Source organism: Marmota flaviventris, chromosome X, assembly GCF_047511675.1.
Source record: "Marmota flaviventris isolate mMarFla1 chromosome X, mMarFla1.hap1, whole genome shotgun sequence".
Lineage (NCBI taxonomy): Eukaryota > Metazoa > Chordata > Mammalia > Rodentia > Sciuridae > Marmota > Marmota flaviventris.
In genome coordinates, this window is record NC_092518.1 from 42,142,374 (window position 1) to 42,162,532 (window position 20,159).

A 20,159-nucleotide genomic window follows, 5' to 3' on the forward strand; every position below is an offset into this window, starting at 1 on the left:
GGGGGGGGTACAGCTCACGGGGAGCGTAGGCGGCGAGATGAAGACAGGTGTAGCAGAGAGCCAATGGGCAGCCGCGCACGGATGACGTAGGTGGTGAATGGCGAGCAGGAGAAGGGCACAGCCAATGGGGATGCCGGAGAGTGGGCGGTGTGGGAGGCGGGATGATGGGGAAATCAATGGGGAGGTGGGAATGGGGGTGGTGCGGGCCCAGGAGGCCGAGCAGGAGTAGGACTGCTAATAGGGAAGTCTGAATGGGAGCGGCATTGTGGGCAGCGGGGAGGTGGAATGGCTTCAGGCGATGGGGGAATAAGGAAGCGAACCCACAGGTCCGAAAAGTGGGAGATCCGCGGGTTGCGTAGATAGTGGGACGTAAGACAGAAACAGAGAACAGCCTATGAGGAGACGCGCAGAGGTGACGTAGAGGCAAGATGACGATAATAGCCAAAGTGAGCCAGTGCAAAGTCTTGTAAGCCTGCTCTATGGCTTCAAGGGGAGGAGCCAGGGCGGAACTAGCCAATGCAGAGACCAAAAGGAGACCACGAGGGGGTGTGTGAGCCGCCACAGAGGTGGGACCGAGCAGGGCAAAGCCAATGGGGATGGGGATGAAGGCAGGGGCAAGGAAGAGAGATGGCAGATAGCCAATGGCGGGGGGGGGGGGGCAGGGGAAGCCAGTGAGAACTCAAAGGGCAGTGCTAGCGTGGGATTGACCAATACCAAAGCTAGATAGTATAGCGGCAAGAGGAAAGAGCAGAGCCAATAGGGGCGGGGCAGATGGTGCGAAGGAAGGCAAGAGTAGCCAATAAGGAATCTAGAGAGGGGGCTAATGCTTAGGCAGAGCCTGAGCTGTTGGGTGGTCTAGCAGCAGAACCATAGAATGCAGGCATCCAATAGAAAGGGTATGCCTCTGGGGGGCATAGATTTTTCCTTTCGCCCTAACCTTCCAGGACTCCCCATTGTCCTGGAAATGCCCAGAGAGCCGGAAGGCCTAGACAGCACCTTAGTGTGAGACCAAAGAAATCAAAAAGAATTTCCCCCTACACGCCTATCTCCCAGGCTTTGCTTTGAACCCCATTCACTAGCCAAGAATGCCCCTGATTATTCGTTAATGTCCCAGATTGATCATTAGCAGTCTCCAGGATTTTGCACCACTGTTGAATGAATGCCCAAATGGAAAATGGAAATTTTTGAAAGATTAGCTTTTTCTAACGTCAGCAATGCTGAGCTTGACTCTATGCTACCAGGAGTCAATTGGGTATATTGATAGACACTGGCTAATATAACCACAAATCAAAGCCCTGCCTTTCTTGCCAACTGTGATACTCAACACCTCTTAAGTGGCCTCACCTTCCTTCTTTTTGTTCAAATCTCTGCTCCTACTATTTCTTCCACCCAAGACTACTATTCCTTCTGCTGCTTCTATCTACCAAACTGTTTTCACTCTCCCTTTGAGGTCTTATCTCCTACTGAACTGTAGCCTCTGTCAACTGAATATATACATGCATATATTCCCCCTCCACCCTGGGAGGATTTATCAAGCACCTACTGTATGCCAGGTTATGATCATGCCGTTGTCTTATCTAATACAGCATCCCTAGGAGGGAGGCAATTCCCCCCAGCAGCCTCTCTTCTCTTTAGGTCTTAGAGTCCAGGATGGGGTTATGGGTCAGGAAAGAATATGTAATCTACAAGTTGCAGAAACATCATTAGATCTTAAACAAATAAAATTTTATTTCCTCACCTAAAAGTTCAAACTGGAAAGAAGTCCAGGGACGCCGTTCCTACCCATGCATTTTGAGCATCAGCTATGTCCTGGTCTGGCCCCAAGACTCTCATTCTTCAGCAAATTCTGTGGGTTCTTTATTGAAAATATTTCCCTAATCCACCCTCTCACCTCCTCCTTCACTGTGAGCACTGTCACCAGTCACCTAGACTACTGTAGTATCTTCCTCCTTGCTGATTCTCCTGCCTCCACCCTCGACCCAAGCACTCCATTCTATATTTGGCAGTCCAGGGCATTCTGTTAAATCTTAAGACAGTTTATGTCTCTCCTTTGCTCACAAGCCTCCCATGGTTCTCTCTCACTAAGTGTAAAAGCCAAGGTCCTTACCATGACCTACAAGGTCATGCATGGTCTAACCCCACTAGTGCCTTTTTGGTCTCAGCTCCTAACCCTCTTCTTCTCATTCACTCCACCCTAACCACACCAGCCTCCTTGTACGCATCAGGTACACTCTTCCATCAGGGCCTTTGCACTGGCTCTTTCCTCTAGAGTTCCACAGATACATACATGATATCTCACCTCCTTCAAGTTTTTGTCAAAGACCCTCTTCTCTGGGCACTTTCCTTAACCTGTTTAATCTTGCTCATTCTCCCCAAATTCCAAGTCCTTTCAATGTCCTCCCCCCAGAATCCTTCTATGCAATAGGGTATAGTCCAGTTTAGGGAGGAGGTAGTGACCTCAGCCCCTCTGCTCACCTGGCCCTGGCTTTCATTCTGCAAAGATCCTGACTTTCAGCAGCATTAGCATCACCCCTGCCACACTCAAGTGGCTTCCTAAGATCCTTGGGACCACCACCCTCATTCACTTTTTCTCCCACCTCTCTAACCAATCTCTCACAAAGTAAGTGACAGTAGGGAGAGATGGTCATGGGAAGCTATAAGAAGGTTGCAGTCCATACTTCAGACCCTGACAGAAAATCCCAGACCCCTCTCCCAGGAGGAGAGAAGTGCTAGGGCAGGGAAGGTGGTCTCATCTTCTAGAATTGGTGTGGTGTATAATTACTGAGAGACATGGGAAATGTTCAGACCCAAGTCTGCAAGGAGCAATGGGTCATCAATTTTGGGGGCCTCCCCGGGACTTGTTCCTTATAAGCATGCTCCTTACCCCCTCCCGTGCTCTCTCCCACAGGCAACAACGGATCTGTTAAGCACTTGCTGTACACACAAGGTCCCTGAAGACCTTAAAGCTGGGAGGATCTCACCCCATCTTGGTGTTTCCTCCAGCCACCCAGAACACACATAGTTCATCTTTGTGTCATAAACATGTCCCACCAACTCTAAAGCCCCAACCAGTGAAAGTTTTGTTTTGAACTAATGATAGGGAGGGTTGGGGTTTTTATTTTAATTGTTGTTGTTGGGTGTGTTTTTTAAGTCTTTTTTTTTTTCTATTCACTCTTTTTTTTCCCCTTGTCTTCACAAAGACAGGCCATCAGGTCAAATATGGGCTTTTCCAGAAAGGTGAGTCGAGTTAAGAAAAGAGACCCTCCCTTTTTTTTGAGAGATTAGAAGGTGAAGGGAGGAAAGGGGATGAAAGGGCAAAGGGGCAAAAGGGTAAAGGGGTGGGTCTTGGTCACTAGATTTGTATCATATGAATTAGAAGCTGTTTTCAATTTCTCTTCCCCAGGTCTGAAACCAGTCTTGCAGAAAAGTCGGAGTGGATGTTGGATGACTAGAACCCCAGACCACACAGGGCACTGGAAATGCATGGTGGGGCTGGAAGTCTTAGCCATGGCCAGTCAAGAGAAACCTCTGGAGGATGATCTCCCATGTTGACCAGTGGTTGGAAGAAGGGAATGCGCACTGAGATGAGGAGACGCGGCCACTGAATCTTGGACAATCTAGAAACCTCACAAGCATCAAGCCCCCAGAGGAATCTCCAAATCCCAGAACTTCCCTTTCCTGGCATCCTAGAATTTAAAACCTAAGACTACTGGGATCACAGAAACTGCGAGTTTCAAAATCTAGCACTAAGGAAACAGCTCTCTGATATTCAGCAAATTGGTCTGCTACTCTATGCCTTCATTTTCTCCCTCTGTATAACAGCGATACAGTAATGATAATAAGATGGACCACAGAGGGCTCTGGTGAGGATCGGACACAACTGATTATGGGAAATATTCAGTACCGAGTATGGCGTGTGGAAATTCAGGATAAATGTCAGCCACCAAGATGATAGGTGATATTTGGAAATCTAAATCCTTGGAAACTGGGGCTTTTGCAAGTATAAAATCACAGAGTCTGAGCACCTCAGAAGCATCAGCTATGGTGTTCATGACAGGAGAGTCCCAGTGTCCCAAGGAGCCTCTGGGTTTTATTGTGAGATTTGATTCATTCTACTAGGGGCCACTGGGGACCTTCCCAGTAGAGTGGCCACTGGATCAGACCTCTAAAGCTCTGGGACATAATGAAGTGAGACTTTTCTGCCTTCCCTAACTCAGTGATTCCTTGTGAGTTCAGGGAGTTAGTGATTCTCAGACTCCTCAATTCTGTGAATGGGTGGGGAGGTAGGGATGGACTTCCCACTTTTTATTCATGAAATACCTGACATCCCCCTCACTCTCTGGGGGAAATACGGCTGCAGGGGTGTTCAAAGCTCCCTGTCTCTGGACAGCACAAATAATGGTAACTGTATTAGTTATACCTAAGAGGAAAATGAGTCCTGAAGCAAGGTGAAGCCTCTGGAAACAGGGTTCTGTTTTATCTCTTTCCCTAATGTTTTCTGTCCGCACACAGGACTTCACATTCCCTCTTAACCCAAACAGCCTCAGATATACTGTCACACACAGAATGGTGTCTCTGGTGCCTCGGGATGCCTCTGTGATTTGAGTTCTTTTCCTTTATTTTTTTTTTCTGACTCTATACACCTTTGCTTAAAAAACTGTGTTTTCTCATGAGCCCTGTTATCTCATTGATACCTCTCACCTCTGTGGTGAGGGGAAGAAATCATATATTCAGATGACTCGTAAAGGGCAAAGAAAAAACCCAAAATTTCAAAATTTCCGTTTAAGTCTCATAATCAAGAAGAGAAGAAGCAGAGCAGAGAGAGAGAGAGAGAGAGAGGAGAGAGAGAGAGAGAGAGGAGAGAGAGGAGAACTATGAGAACCCACCCCCCGTGATTATCAGCATATACACTCATCGAAATTGGATTATTAGAAGAGAGGTCTGTGGCTTCCACGCCGTGGTTTTTCTTCTCGGTATAAAAGCAAAGTTGTTTTTGATATGTGACAGTTTCCCACAAGCCAGGCTGATCCTTCTCTGTCAGTCCACTTCACCAAGGTGAGTGTCCCTGCTCTACCCCACCAGATGGGTGCCCTCATGGAGGAGATGGCAGGTAGGTAGGCACTTGGGGGGTCAGCGGCCTTCCAGTACAGTCAGATGCACTCAGCCACCATGAGCCCACTCAGGTAAGATCTTTTTAAAAATAATATAATAGTCATAATAAATACTAGGTAGGTGAAGTACTTAATCGGTGCTTGGGCAGGGACAAAGATAAATAAATGGATCAATTGATACACAGATGGGTAGGATTTTTTAAATTTGTCAACTGCCAGTCTTTATGGATTTCGGGGTTTTGAACAACTTGAAATGCTGTCCAAATGAAACTGGAAATCGCAGCTGCATCTCTCTTCATCTCTTCCATCTTGATGCCTCCCATCCCTCTTGTCTCTTTGTTCACCCTGTCTTCCTTTTTCTGTTTCTCTACCTCTCTCTTTCGACATGACATCTCTCTGTCTCCCTTGAACTCAGGCTCTAGGCTTTGACCGCCTCCCCGTCTCCATCTCCTCCATCTTGGCAACACTACATCATTGCCTTTCCTCTATCTCTTTCCTACCAGCGGCTCTCTTGTCTCACCTTTCCTCACCTGCCTTTCCACCCGGCATCTAGCACAGAGATTTGGATACAGCTGGTGTTTATTAATAGTGGGTCGAGTTATGTCGCTGAGGACATTTACATTTTACAAGAATGCGCATCAGTTCTGTTTGCCCCAGCAGCAGGAGGATTTTGAGTTGTCAGGAAAGGATGAGAATTTGACTTGAATGTGTGTTTACATCACATGAGAGGAGACCCTGCTGGGGGGCACTTCATGCTGTCATAAACCATGGTTTACTGAATAGTGTGCATGCATGTGACCAGATGCTGTGTCCAGGAAGGCAGGCTGTTCAGGACTGTGACAAGTTCATTTCTTCAGGCTTAGCACAATGCTTGGTACATAGTAAGCACTAAGTATTAGCTATTAGCATTTTAACCACATTATCAGCATGCAATATATTGTTTTTGTTCCTGCTTTATTCAAGTAATAGCACTTTTGCAGTCTGCTAAAAATAAATGTTTGAACACATGATCGTTCGTGGCTGTCATGACTGTCCTCACATCAGCATGAATTCTGATTTGACCAAATGCCAATTGTTGGACACTCAGGACATTTCTAATTTTTCTTCATAAACCACCGTAACTGGTTCCTTGGACTCCTGAAAATGGAGTTTCTGTGGAAAAGAGATGTGCGTTTTTAAGGTTTCTGACCCTCTCTGCAAATTGTTCTTCCAAAAGTTTGTCCTATTTCATGCTTCCTCTACTCAAGCTAATCCTGGGTGGGTATTATCATTTTTTAAATCATTTCCCACTGGGCGCAATGGCACATGCCTATAATATCAGCAGCTTGGGAGGCTGAGGCAGGAGAATCGAAAGTTTGAGGCCAACCTCATCAACTTAGTGAGGCCCTGTCTCAAAATAAAAAATAAAGGGGCCTGGGGTAGTGGCTCAGTGGTAGAGTGCTTATATGAGGCACTGGGTTTGACAACATAAAGGCATTGTGTCCAACTACAACTGAAACAAAACAAAACAAAAAACTCCATGGATGTTGAGTTATTTTTTTAATAAATAAATAAATAATATAAAAAGGACGGGGGATATGACTCAGTAGGAAAGGGCCCCGATTCAATCCCCAGTATCTCCTCCCTCAAAAAAATAATTTCCCAACTTAACAGGTAAGGAAAAAAACATTGCCATGTTGTTGAAATTTACATTTGTTGATTATTTTTACTGTTTATCATTCACTTGTACTTTGGGGGTTGTCTATAATGTCCTTAGTCCTAATAGGGTATTCATCATTTTTCTTATTGATTTGCCATAGCTCTTTATTTTTGGAAAGGATATTAACTATCAATCATATGTATGCAGCACATATTTTCCCCCAATTCATCATTTGCATTTTCTATTTGTTTATGGGTTTTCTGTGATACTCATGATGTTTTTAAATAGTGAAATAGGTTAGTCTTCACTTGTGTGGTTTCTGTCTCTGGTTTTGTGCTTAGAAAGTTCTTTCCCACTTGAAAATGAGATAAATGTTCACCCTGTGTTGGCTTCTAGTCTCCTTTATGCCTTCATTTTTTCCATTTACTATAGAGGTTAAGAGTGTGGGTACAGGAGCCAGACTGTCTGGGACAAACCCAATCTCACCTCAAGCCATCGGTGTGATTTTCAGCCAGATACTTAACTACTCTATACCTCCATTTCCTCATATGTGCTATGATGAACATAATAGTACTTACCTCAAAGGGTCTTTGTCAAGATTAAATCTATTAATCATGGTAAGTGCTTAGCACAAGGCCTGACACACAATAAACCCAAGATCAATATTAGACATTAAAATGTATCTCTGTAATGGATCTGGAATTTATTCTAGTGTATATGGTGATGGTGACATTTCAAACTCAACAGGGAAGGGTCAGTGGGAACACGGAATGATTATTTATTCAATAGCTCTTTTCCCCCAATTGTCTCAGAAATATATTTAATATTTATTTTTTAGTTTTCGGTGGACACAACATCTTTATTTTATTTTTATGTGGTGCTGAGGATCCAACCCAGTGCCCCGCGCATGCCAGGAGAGCGCACTACCGCTTGAGCCACATCCCCAGCCCCTCTCAGAAATATTTGTTAATGTATCCTCCACCCTCCTCTATTCCCTCTATGCACAGGTCTTTGTCCAATCTTTCTCCTATGATCTGTTTCTCTGTATCTGTCCTTGTACCAGGGCCACACTGTTTAGCTGTACATTGCTTTGCAATATGATTCAATACCCAGCCATAGCCATGGGCATCCCTAGCACCTTGTTCTTCCTTATCCTTTCTTATTTCAGGCAGCATCAGTCCTCCAACCAGAGGCCAGTAACTGTTCTTATTTGGGGCAATTCTCTCTTCCCTCTTTCTTTCTTTTCTCTCCCCCCACACCCCTGCCGCTCTCCATCACTTTTTCTCTGTGACTCTCAGTGTCTCTCTGTGTGAACATCTCTGTTCTCTCTCACGTCTCTCTTCATATCTCCCTGTATCTGTACTCTGTGTCTCTGTTCCCTCATGTCTGTCTGTTTCTTTCTGCATTTGTATCTGTCTGTCTTTCTCTGTCTCTTTGTCTTCATATACCTCTGTTTCTCAGCCAGTCTCCTGGATAGAGGGGCAGTTGTCAACTCAAATCCCTGTAGACACCTAACAACTCAACCAGACACAGGAGAAGGTCTCAGGCCCCCTTCTGCCGCACACCTACAGTTTACGTGTAGAAGGGTAAACTGAGGCCAAAATACAGGCAGAAGAGCCCCTTTCTAAGCCTCATGGAGACACAATAGCAGAGAGGAGATACAAGATCAGAAATCAGGTCTCTCAGTGGGACCCTGACTCTGTTTCTATCCCCTACTATGGGCCTCAGTTTACCTTTCTGCACCATGAGGTGGAGAGAGTGGGACCTAGGTTGCCTTTCCCTTTTCCGCCTTCTCACAGTTTGGATCCTGACTTAAGCACAACAATCCATGATCATAACACAGGGCCTAGCCTAAGAAGAGCAGGGCTGCGAGGGGTCATGGGCCCCATGTCAGGAGGCTAAAGGATGGTGATGATGGAAGAACATCAGTCAGTTTGGGTGTCCATAGAACTGGCACTGATTCCGGGAGCTTGTATCCTGGGGCTCCTCCAGAGAACCTGGTGCTGGGCTCCCTTCATGAGGCCCAAGCCAGAGACTGGATAGCTTCATCCTCCTCATCCTTCCATCCCTATCTCTACCAGAGAGCTCTGAGTTTTGAGACATTGACCCAAAATGAACAGGGAGACTGAGGCCACGGAAGTGTCTATTTACCAATCATTGACATTTTGCTAAGTGTTTCATATGGAATTACTTTGGAAAATAGCTTCTATTCCTATACTAATTTATACTGAACTTGAGAAGCATTAGAGCCAGTCAGTGGTGAGATGGCCCCAGGCTCAGGAGAGGAAGATGGCTACTCTGACCTCTGCCTTCATGGACCTCAGGAGGGAAGCTGAGGGTACACTTGCTGATATTCTAGGCCTAGTGGGTGAGAGGCCCTCTGAAATAGTATGCTTCCTGTCCTTCAGGCAATTCCAGTTGGTTTGCATGACAGGAACATTGGTTTATATACCAATGGATCTGTGGACCCATAGAGTTTGTGGTTTTTCTATCCTGGGTCTCTTTGAATCTAAAAAATGATGTCCTACAATTTGGAGATGTACTTGTGTGTACTCTATGAAAGACCCCAGGAATCCCAGTATTTGAGGGGCCACCCTAGCACTCCCAGAGCTTCCAACCTGGGACCTCACTGCAGCCCAAGAAAGGCCAGGTCTCTAGAACCCAGGGCTTGTCATGGTGGCCAGATGGACGTCACCCACCACATCCGCCAGCACCCACATCACCCCACCTGGGTCGGCTGCAGGATGGGCCAGCCAGTTCTCGGAACGAAACCCGTGGGGTGAAGTCCTGCCCCCTTCTCTTCCTCCTTGGTGCGGATGAAGCCCAGCGCATCCGGCCGCCATGACGTCAATGGCAGAAAAATCTGGGGAAGTCGGGGGCTGTAAGAATAGGGCCCAGATGCAGACCCCGATAGGAAAACATAATCTGTGTTCCAGAAACATCCTCCATGCAGCTTCTGAGAAAACTAGTCAGAAAGGGACGCCCAAACAGACAGTGCAGGAAGCCGGCTGGCCAGCCCGGCCCTCCAAGTACCCCGCCACCAGACAGACCATATCCAGGTCCCCTTTCTGAGAATGTATTTAGACTTTCCTGAGTCAGACCACTCGAGATATAGTGGGGGAGGAGATTTCCTATAAGCTCTGGCCAAGTGTCCAGGTAGCTTCAGAAGTGCCAATGGGCCAGCCATGTGGGCCAGGCCACAGTGGTGGAAAATATCCGGTCACTCACCAAAATCAGTATTCGTTTGTTCAGGCTGCTGTAACAAAGTATCACAGACAGTGTGGCTTAAGCAACAGAAATTTATTGTCTCATAGTTCTGGAAGCTAGAGATCCAAGATGAAGGCGTCGGCAGGGTTAGTTCCTTATGAAGGCTATGAGAGAATATGCTCCAGGCCTCCCTCAGCTTCTGGTGGGTTGTTGGCAATCTTTGCTCCTCCTTGGCTTCTGGAAGCATCACTTAATCCCTGCCTTCATTGGTTCACTCACTCATTCACTCACCTCCTCATCTCTCCACCTTTTTCCCAGACTCTTGGTCTGAGCCTCCACAGACCTGGACTTCTGATTCTCATACTAATATTCAAACCCTGGAGAGACTAGGGGTTTAATACCCAGACTCTCACGCCCATCTCCCTCAGCGCTACAGTTCTGACAGCCCCCATGAGGTGACAGCAAAGAAAGGAAGGACAACTGCCCCTCCCAGAAATCTCCTAGACTCTTCTCAGCAGCTGTGTGCCCAACCCAGTGCTGTGCAGCAGGACAGGGAGTCTCTCACATGCAGGCACAGTACAGGGGGCTTGTGAAAATGTGCACACAGCCACACATGCTTCTTGGAGAAAGAAATGGAGTTCTCAAGTCACCATGGGACCATGGAACTCTGTACTTGGGTGTCCCTTTCAGTAAAATGGGGGTTGGACCAGGCAGTCCCTACTAGTTCTGGCTTCCTTGCTGACTGGGATTATGGGATTCTGAGAAACTGAGGCCATGAACTTTGGGGAGTGTTAATGCTAGGGGTCAGTAGGGGGACCTGGAGTCACTACAGAAGGCTTTCAAGTAGAAAAGCAAGCATTTTGTGGCTTAGATAGGGAAAGAAGAAGAGTGGCAAATAGTATGAGCCAGGGCCTGGAGGTAGCCTTTGGGGAGTAGGAATTGGGATGACTACTAATGGGGGCTGGGTTGAGGAGTTCACACAGGCTCTAACTCAAGAAAGCATGTCCCTGGTTCTCTCTGGCATCTGCCATGCCACCTCCATGCAGGACAAGAGCTCAGAAACAGACTATCCTGTCCCTGAGCACCACACTCCTATACCCAGCTGCCCATCTGGCACGTCCATCCATGCGTTCAATGCCAGACTCTTCATATCCATCCACACTTGATTATCATCCCCGACCCTGTTTGTCACATGTCCCTGATAATGTCAGCTGTTTGTTTAGCTTCTCAGGCTAAAACCCAGAAATCACCTTGACCCTCCCTCTCTCACCCACTATGTCCAAGCTGCCAGCAACTTCTCCTGACTCCACCTTGAAAATAGTCTCAGAATCCAGCCACTTCTAACCATCTCCCCTGTCACCATCCCAGTCAGTGCCAACACGATCACCTGCCTTGACTGTTGCAGTAGCCTCCAAACTAGTCCCCCACAGAGTAGCCAGATGAATCTTTAAGTCCATACCCATCACTGGAGTAAATCAATGCCAATTATAATCTGTGACCAGTTCCAGCAGAAACAGCAAAAACTGTGCCTTATGCAGGGTGCAGGGGTTACCAGGGGTGAGATTTGAAGACTCGAGTGGTAGGAGGATGGGCTGAGACCTACCCTAGCTAATGTCTCACAAACCAACTACCCGTTGCCCTCATGGGGGAAACTCCCACAGCAGGGTGGTACAGGCATGTGCAGGCAAGCTGGCCGATGGACCTGTGCATATGGGGTATGTGGGCACACATGCCTATTCCTGATAACCATATGTATGTGTGTGTGTGTGTGTGCACGCACACGCATGACTAGAGCTGGGGTGCGGTTGTGGGTCCCTTTATGACATATCCCCAGCCAATACCTGTTCTGACCAGTAGGGGTGTCCATGTGGTTCAGAGGATCTCACACCAAACCTAGCACACGTGTGACTCCTTCCCACTATGTCCCTGCAGACTGCCCTTGGACAAGGACCCAATGCCCAACCCCAGGCCAGCCAAGCCCTCTGCCCCTTCCTTGGCCCTTGGCCCATCCCCTGGAGCCTCGCCCAGCTGGAGGGCTGCACCCAAGACCTCAGACATCCTGGGGACCAGGATCCCAGGAGGAACCTTCCAGGGTCGGGAACTCCGAAGTGGGATCCATGCCTCTTCCTCCTCCTCCTTGAACCCCCTGCCAACATCGCAGCTGCAGGTGAGGCCCAGGGCCCAGGATGGGGCAGGCAGGGTGGGGTACCTGGGCCTACAGGTGCCGACCTTTACTGTGGCACTGAGCAGGAGGGGTGCAGGCTGGGGCACAGGAAGTGGTTTCTGGGTCCCAGGCAAGTCTGTGACTTATGCAGATATTGCAGAGTCAAGAAAGTCCCCACCTGCCAGGCCTCAGAGATTTGAGGCTCTCCCCAACCTCCCAATCCCTGTTTCAGGAGAGGAGGAGACTCTCTAATGATCCATGGGCACAACTATGTGTCCTTATCCCCATGTGACAACAGGAGATAGCTGGGGCCTAAGGAGGTGAGATAATAGGGTTGAGGCCAGCTCTGCCACTTATTAGCTATATGATCTGAAAAAAAAAATCACTTAGTCTCCATGAGCCTCAGTTTCCAAGTGTGGAGACAATCGTGGTACCTACGGTGGGGGACTACGGAGAGGAGCATATGAATTAGCAAGGATGAGGGTGGTACCTCACACGCCTGCCTTCTCCCTCCAGCTGCCCACAGTGCCCCTAGTCATGGTGGCACCCTCCGGGGCAAGGTTGGGCCCCTCGCCCCACTTGCAGGCACTTCTCCAGGACAGGCCACATTTTATGCACCAGGTACGGACCCTAAATAGACTGGGAAGAGGGAGCCAGTGGGAGAATTTTGGGGAGGAAATCCTGAGCCATGGCCCCATATGTGTCCCCCAGCTCTCCACAGTGGATGCCCATGCCCGGACCCCTGTGCTACAAGTGCGGCCACTGGAAAGCCCAGCCATGATCAGCCTTCCACCACCCACCACCACCACCGGGGTCTTCTCTCTCAAGGCCCGGCCCGGCCTGCCACCTGGTAATACCTTAGCCTGTACCCCATAACTTTATTTTTTTATTTTTTTTTTTTTACCCCATAACTTTAGAGAAGCTGAGAGTCCCCGAATCCTTGAACATGTGCAATACTGACTGTTCTGAATCAAGGCCCTGTGGGGGTCTGAGGGCTCAGGTCTTAGTCACATAGAAACTCTAATCTCCAAAAAATGTCACATTAAGAACCTCCAAGATGCAGAATGTCAACATCACGGAACCACAGATCTTTGCAAAGTTAGTCAAAATGTCAGCACCTGCCGATGGCTGTCTTTGAGCTATTATGCCAGAAGCCCTGAACTGTGGGGACGGCAGAGTCCTTTGGGAGTCAGGGTCTTTGAAGCACAGGAGGGTGTGAGGCCTTATGGGCCAAGCTGCAGAGCCTGGCCCCCAGCCCCAGAGGTGCCCTGTCCCTACCCATAACAAGTATGTGCCCTGTTCCTACCCACAGGGATCAATGTGGCCAACCTGGAGTGGGTGTCCAGGGAGCCAGCACTGCTCTGCACCTTCCCAAGCCCTGGCACACCCAGGAAGGACAGGTGAGTGTACAGGGCAGGGGAGGATCCTTCACCTTATTGTTCCCCTCCCCTGATACCCTCTTGTCCCCTCAGCACCCTTTTAGCTGCACCCCAGAGTTCCTACCCACTACTGGCAAATGGTGTCTGCAAGTGGCCTGGATGTGAGAAGGTCTTCAAGGAGCCAGAAGATTTCCTCAAGTGAGTGACCTGGTTAGTGGGTATAGGTCTAAGATGCAGATCTCCACTCAGGCTTCCTCTCAATAAAAGTAAGATGAAACAGGTAAAAGCTGAGAGTGTGGATTCAAATCCAGCCTTTGATGCTCAACAGCTGTACAAACTTGAACAAGCCATTAACTTCTCTGGGCCTCAGTATGTATAATGGGGCATGATAAAAAAGATGCATACTGATATTTACCTCCGTCTTACAGACAAGGGAACTGAGGTCAAAGAGGGTGTGTCTTGATCAGGATTACCCATTTCCCTCGTGACAGTGCTTGGATGTGAACTCAGGCAGCCAGACTCCAGAATCCAACACATCACATTATTGATCCCCAAAGTCCCAGGTCCTATAGATGGCTGTTGCTGCCTTCCCTTGGGCCTGTCTCAACACACACACACACACACACACACCCTCCTCTACTTCTGTAATATACCCAGCTAATAGCAACCAGTACGTCCTGCTTTCTTCACAGCCAAGCCTTTGCAAAGGCTGTGCCCTCCACCTGGAATGCCATTCCTGGTCTTACCTGCCACTCACCCCCATTTTCAACAACATCTCTAACACTCTGGCCAGGCTCAAGGGGCAAGATCAGGCCTGGCACATAGTAGGTGCCAAAGGGCATGTGTTGAAGGAAGGGCAGATGTGACAGAGGGCTTGAGGGAGGGGATGGCAGCTGAGGCTCTAAGGAAGACCTCCCAGAGGGAGTGGCCATCCCCAACTGAAACATTGAGCTAGGAGGCCAGGCGCACCATGGTCACCTGCATGAAATCTTTCCCCTACCCAGGCACTGCCAGGCAGACCACCTCTTGGATGAGAAGGGAAGGGCACAGTGTCTCCTCCAGAGAGAGGTGGTGCAGTCTCTGGAGCAGCAGGTAATGCCTTCAAGAGGAAGGTGGGTGGTGGGTGGGTGAGCCTCATGACCATACTGTGCCAGGAACCAGGATAATCCAGGATGAGTGTTGTGTAAGGGAAAGGAGGGAGGGGACTCCAGGGAGGAACACAGCCGGAAAGGTATGGTGGAGAAAGGCCAGATGGAAGCCCCATTTTTTGTGCCCATCCCCACAGCTGGTGTTGGAGAAGGAGAAACTGGGCGCTATGCAGGCCCACCTGGCCGGGAAAATGGCACTGACCAAGGCTCCAGCTACGGTAAGCTACCCCAGACCTGAAGGCAGCAGAACTAGAGAGCTGGGGGACAACTGAAGGGTGCATGGGAACCTGTCCTCACACACAGCCTCTGGAGTCTATGAGTACCTGCATATGTGCCACACGTGAGAATCAGTCCTCTTCCACTTGCAAACCCTTTGACCTTACCCATCCTGATTCTGAATTTCCAAAGCAATAACAGGGGCTGGGGGTGGGGCTGAGGCTCAGTGGTAAAGCACCTGCCTAGCATTCAGGAGGCCCTGGGTTCCATCCGCAGCACTGCAAAAAAATTAAATTATGCCGAGGAGGTTGAGGCAGGAAGATCACAAGTTTAAGGTCAGCCTGGGTAATTTAGTAAGAAGACCTTGTATCAAAATAAAAAGGGCTGGGGATATAGAGTATCCATGAATCCAATCCCCAGCACAACAAAAATATTTTTTAAAGCAATAGGGCCAGGTTGTGTGGCATGCCTGTAATCACAGCTAGTCAGAAGCTTGAGGCAGGAGGATCACAAGTTCAAGGCCAGCCTCAGCAATTTAGCAAAACTGTTTCAAAATGAAAGATAAAAAGGGATAAGGAAGCTGGGCAGGTGCAGTGGCACACGCCTGTAATCTCAGCGGCTCAGGAGACTGAGGCAGGAGGATCATGACCTCAAAGCCAGCCTCAGCAACTTAGCAAGGTGTTAAGCAACTCAATGATACCCTGTCTCTAAATAAAATACAATAAAGGGGTGGGATGTGGCTCATTGGTTAAATGCCCTGGAGTTCAATCCCTGGTACAAAAAAAAAAAAAAAAAAAGATAGGGATGTAGCTCAGTGGTTAAGCACCCCATACTTAATGAAGTTAGACCATGTGATCCCTAAAGCACTGACTACATAACTTGGAGGGCCCAGTGCAAAATGAAAATGCAGGACCCATGTTCAAATTTCAAGATGGCAACCTCAGTGCATTCAAGTGTGGTGGTGCACGCCTATAATCCCAGCACTTGGGATGCTAGGCAGGAGGATCAAGAGTTCAAAGGCAGCCTCAGTGATTTAGTGAGGCCCTATGCAATTTAGTGAAACTCTGTCTCTAAATAAAAAAAAAATAAAGTGTTGAGAATGTGGCTCAATGGTTAACTGCCCCTGGGTTCAATCCCTGGTACAAAAAAAAAAGGTGTGGGGTCCTGTGTGACTGCAGCACAGGTCACACTCACAAAACCAGTCCTGAGTGCCAGGCACTGTTTCGGAGCACTTTGTTAGTGTTTATTCAAGCCTCAGGATTCCACTGTAAAGTAACTACCACTATCATCCCCAATTCACAGATGAGGACAATTGAGGCCGGAACGGTTTAGTTAACTCTCCCAAAGTCATAGTTGGGCACTAGAGAAGCCCTATCAGCACCACCTCATGATCCCAGCATCTGTGACTACACACCATGCGCACACCAGTATGGCTCATGCTGTTCCATGGGATTCCATGTCAGACTAGAATTAAGAGGATGCCCTTAAACACTGATTTAGCCAGGCATGGTGACATATGCCTATAGTTTCATCTACTCGGGAGGTTAAGAGGACCACTTAAATCCAGGAATTCAAGGTCACCCTTAGCAGCATAGCCACACCCTATCTCTTAAAAGAAAAAATAAAAACACTGATTTAAATATAAGAGTGGAGCCGGGTGTGGTGGTGCATGCCTTTAATCTCAGGGGCTCAGGAGGCTGAGGCAGGAGGATTGCAAGTTCAAAGCCAGCCTCAGCAACTTTGTGAGGCTTTAAGCAACTCAGTGAGACCCTGTCTGTAAATAAAATACAAAAAGGGGGGGGGGGGGCTAGGATGTGGCTCAGTGTTTAAGCACCCCTGAGTTCAATCTCCAGTGCCAAAAAAAAGAGTGGAAAATTTAAACCTCTACGTCACCAGCCCCTCTTGCCTCCCCCAGGCATCATCTGACAAGGGCTCCTGCTGCATGGTAGCCACTAGCACCCAAGGAAATGTCGTTCCAGCCTGGCCCAGCCCTCGGGAGGCATCTGACAGCCTGTTTGCAGTGCGGAGGCACCTCTGGGGCAGCCATGGAAACAGCACATTCCCAGGTAAGAGTGGTCTGTGCCCTACCCACTGACCTACACTCCTAATCCCACCTGGTGCCAGGCAGGGGTGCAAAGGAACTCCACATCACCACCACCCAGCTTTTGAAAATGCACATGCTTGTAAAAGCTTCCTCTCAGGATTTTTATGGCCTGAAAGTCCCCCATCATGGTCACAAATGACCAAAGAGCAAGGGACAATATATATCAAATACTCAGCAAGTGGTACCAATGTATGACCACGGTCCTTCCCCTTGGGTTGATGATGGGATTTCAGGCATATGTGGAGGAGGGTGGGACAAAGAGGGAGGAGGTCTTGGACAGGGCCTGATCTGTCCCCACCCTCTGCCAGAGTTCTTCCACAACATGGACTACTTCAAGTTCCACAACATGCGGCCCCCTTTCACCTATGCCACCCTCATCCGCTGGGTAAGCAGGGAAGCTGAAGCCCAGAGGGGAGGAAGATGATGGGGGAACCTGCCTACCAAACTCCCACCTTCCTCTGAACAACTTCAGAGTTCATGCTTCTCCAGTAAGAAACCCCAGCCCGGAGGAGCCCCAGCCATGCCTCCAATGTGATCCCTCCTACTGGCTGTACCCCAATCCTGTCCCTGAACCCAAACCTAAACTGCCAGTCGGGCCAGTGTAAGCCAAACTATGAACCCAAAACCCACCCCTCTCCAGATGTCCATGCCATTGATCCCATGCTTCACCCCATGTCTAATCCTGCCCTGATCCTTCACCCTGTACAATCTCTCTCCCTCCCCTCCCCTGCCCCACAATCCGACCCCCAGACCATAAGGCCCAGGGCAGGCCACTGCCCCTCTCAGGCCCAACTTTGGGGGAATGATCCCCTTACCCTACTCTATCCCAACTTCCAGGCCATCCTGGAAGCTCCCGAGAAGCAGCGGACACTCAATGAGATCTACCACTGGTTCACACGCATGTTTGCCTTCTTCAGAAACCACCCTGCCACCTGGAAGGTGAGTGCCTCTTGGAGGTGGTGGTGGCTGGGATGGACACAGTGCCACACAGTGTAGGAACGAGCTAACTGGGGGCTGGGTTCAGAGGCATATGAGAAAGGAGCAGGTCAGTGCTGACGGGGGATGCTGACCTCAGGCCACTGACCTGCCCCATCTCTGGCTGATCCTCCTTCCACAGAATGCCATCCGCCACAACCTGAGCCTGCACAAGTGCTTTGTTCGGGTGGAGAGTGAGAAAGGGGCTGTGTGGACCGTGGATGAGTTTGAGTTCCGCAAGAAAAGGAGCCAGCGGCCCAGCAGGTGCTCCTACCCTACCCACAGCCCCTGACCTCAAAACCAAGAAGAGGAAGGATGGACAGGAGCCAAAATGGGGGGCAGAGTAGCCCAGGGCAGGGGTGACAGGACCTGGACATGCCCACAGAGACCAAAAAGTGAGATGTCTACTGTCTTGCCTGCCAGGGCCCCTGCTCCCCAGCTGGCTGCCATCCCAGATCATTTCTTCTGCACCAAGGCTGCTTGGAGGGGCCCCAGGACCAGCCCAGCTCCCATTCCCATTCAAATCCCCCAGTCAGGTTCTCCAGCCAATCAGAGGCCTCACAACTAGCCATACATACAGCCTGTCTCGGCCACTCTCACCTCAGGGGTAGGGGAAAGTCACACAGACACAGTCACTATCCTGTCCCCTATATTCAATATAAACCCTAAATCACAAATCCCGCCTTAGTACATTCAAACACCCTCAAAGCTGCATAGTTACACATCACAAATGAGTGCAGCTCCATCAACCTGAAAGCACATACCCACTGCCAGTCTCTGGGCCCCCAAGTTCAGGGTCACACAAGGGTGTTCCCAGAGCCCCGCACAGAAGTAGCATCAGTACCCTCAGGATAGCAGGTTCCAGAATGTCACACAAACACACAACTGGTCATACACAGGCTTATGCAGCACCTAACACATGTGCTCACTCACACACAGCCTGTTGGATTTGCCTGCGTATCTCACATGTATGCTCACATAGCCCCCCCCCGGTATCTCCCAAGTCCCATGAAGACACACAACAACTGACAAAAATGTACCCCATGTCTCACTTGCCACCCACCCCACTCCCATGGCCGAGCCCGATCCATGCCTCAGCCTAGACTGCAGAAGAGCCCCTCCTTTATTTGGGATCCAAGACCCCCAACCTCCAGTGCCCTCCCCAATAAACTGCAGCCAAGCTCCCACATGCTGGACGATCACCCCAGATCAGAGTTGGGGTCAAGTGAGCAAGTGTCTGAGACTAAGACCACAGCAGGAGGAACTGGTGGTAAATGGAGGGAGTAGCTAGGGCAGCAGCACTTGGCTACCACCTCCAGCACCCCACATCCCTGTCTGTGGTTGGGGAGCCCTACACAGGAGCTCCTCAGGCCTCCCGCACCCGGCCCAAGAGGCCAGCATTCTCCTGGCGAAGGGCTCGGTAGTCCTCACAGATCTTCTCCAAGTTGCTGTGGGTCTTCTTACCCATCTCCGTCTCAATCTAAAGGAAAGTGAACACACTTGCTCAGCACATAGATCCCCTTTCTTCCACAGCTCCTCCTCACCACCCCCTCCACTGCAGCTGCCCTGAACCCCTCCCACCCCCTGTCCCACTGCCAGGCCTCTGCACGTGTCATTCCCTCCACCTAAAGTATCCTTAAGCCAAAGCCTCTGCCAGCAGCCCTGGGAAGCAAGTTTGAGGACTGCAGGGTAGAAGCTAAGGCTCAGAGAAGGCCACCAGTCTGTTCCAGGCTTAGGTACCAAGTGACAAGGCTGAGCTCCAGCTATAGGCTGTCTGGTCCCACAGCCTCTCTCTGTATAAGTCAAGGAGCTGTCCCCTGACCTGTTTCAGTTCCCCTCCCATATCCAGGCCTCTCACCTGCTCCTCAAGGTCTCTAACCTCCCGCATGATAGTGCCCGTGTCCTCGATGGTCTGGATGAGTTGGCTACAGTTCTGGGGATGGCAGGAATACGAGGCTTGCACCCAAGTCAGTCCCTCCCCAACCAGCCCCCCAAGCATGCTGCTCTCCTCACCTCATGCAGCGCAGCTAGATACTTGTAGGCCTTCCGAACAGCATCATCTTTCTTGGCATCCTGACCAGGCAGAGGGGACCTTGAAAAAATTAGCTATCCACTGTCCCCCACCACCTCCATGCCACCACCCCGCTGCCTTCATCTTTCATGAAGCAAGTTCTGAGCATTATTATGCCTACAGGGCTCACTGAGGGCCTGGGCCA

The 20,159-nt window shown here is 49.5% G+C and overlaps 2 protein-coding genes across 2 annotated transcripts in view; one reads left to right on the top strand and one right to left on the bottom strand.

Annotated features, from left to right (window-relative positions):
* On the top strand, positions 1-19,130 carry Foxp3 (forkhead box P3). The gene is made up of 13 exons (XM_027952260.2): positions 1-86; positions 3,404-5,183; positions 11,890-12,124; positions 12,638-12,742; positions 12,833-12,971; positions 13,434-13,521; positions 13,594-13,698; positions 14,505-14,592; positions 14,786-14,866; positions 16,780-16,930; positions 17,277-17,353; positions 17,806-17,907; positions 18,086-19,130. Exons 2-13 carry the CDS (start codon positions 5,155-5,157, stop codon positions 18,233-18,235), a joined length of 1,350 nt encoding a protein of 449 aa, XP_027808061.1. The 5' UTR covers positions 1-86; positions 3,404-5,154; the 3' UTR covers positions 18,236-19,130.
* The window catches only part of Ccdc22 (CCC complex scaffolding subunit CCDC22), a 10,150-nt gene continuing 9,039 nt past the window's right edge, over positions 19,049-20,159 (bottom strand). Inside the window, exons 15-17 of the mRNA XM_027952259.2 lie at positions 19,957-20,016; positions 19,802-19,876; positions 19,049-19,423 (exon numbers count right to left, since the gene is read on the bottom strand). Of these exons, the coding sequence (XP_027808060.2) occupies positions 19,310-19,423; positions 19,802-19,876; positions 19,957-20,016 (249 nt within the window). The 3' untranslated portion in view covers positions 19,049-19,309. The remainder of the gene's footprint in view (positions 19,424-19,801; positions 19,877-19,956; positions 20,017-20,159) is intronic.

What these genes read in the sequence shown, in the direction of transcription:
- Foxp3 (XM_027952260.2), top strand. Translation starts at nt 5,155, where the DNA reads ATGCACTCAGCCACCATGAGCCCACTCAG. An exon ending in TGACCAAGGCTCCAGCTACG is followed by an intron (nt 14,867 to 16,779) that starts GTAAGCTACCCC and finishes TGCCTCCCCCAG; the next exon opens with GCATCATCTGACAAGGGCTC. An exon ending in ACCACCCTGCCACCTGGAAG is followed by an intron (nt 17,908 to 18,085) that starts GTGAGTGCCTCT and finishes CTCCTTCCACAG; the next exon opens with AATGCCATCCGCCACAACCT.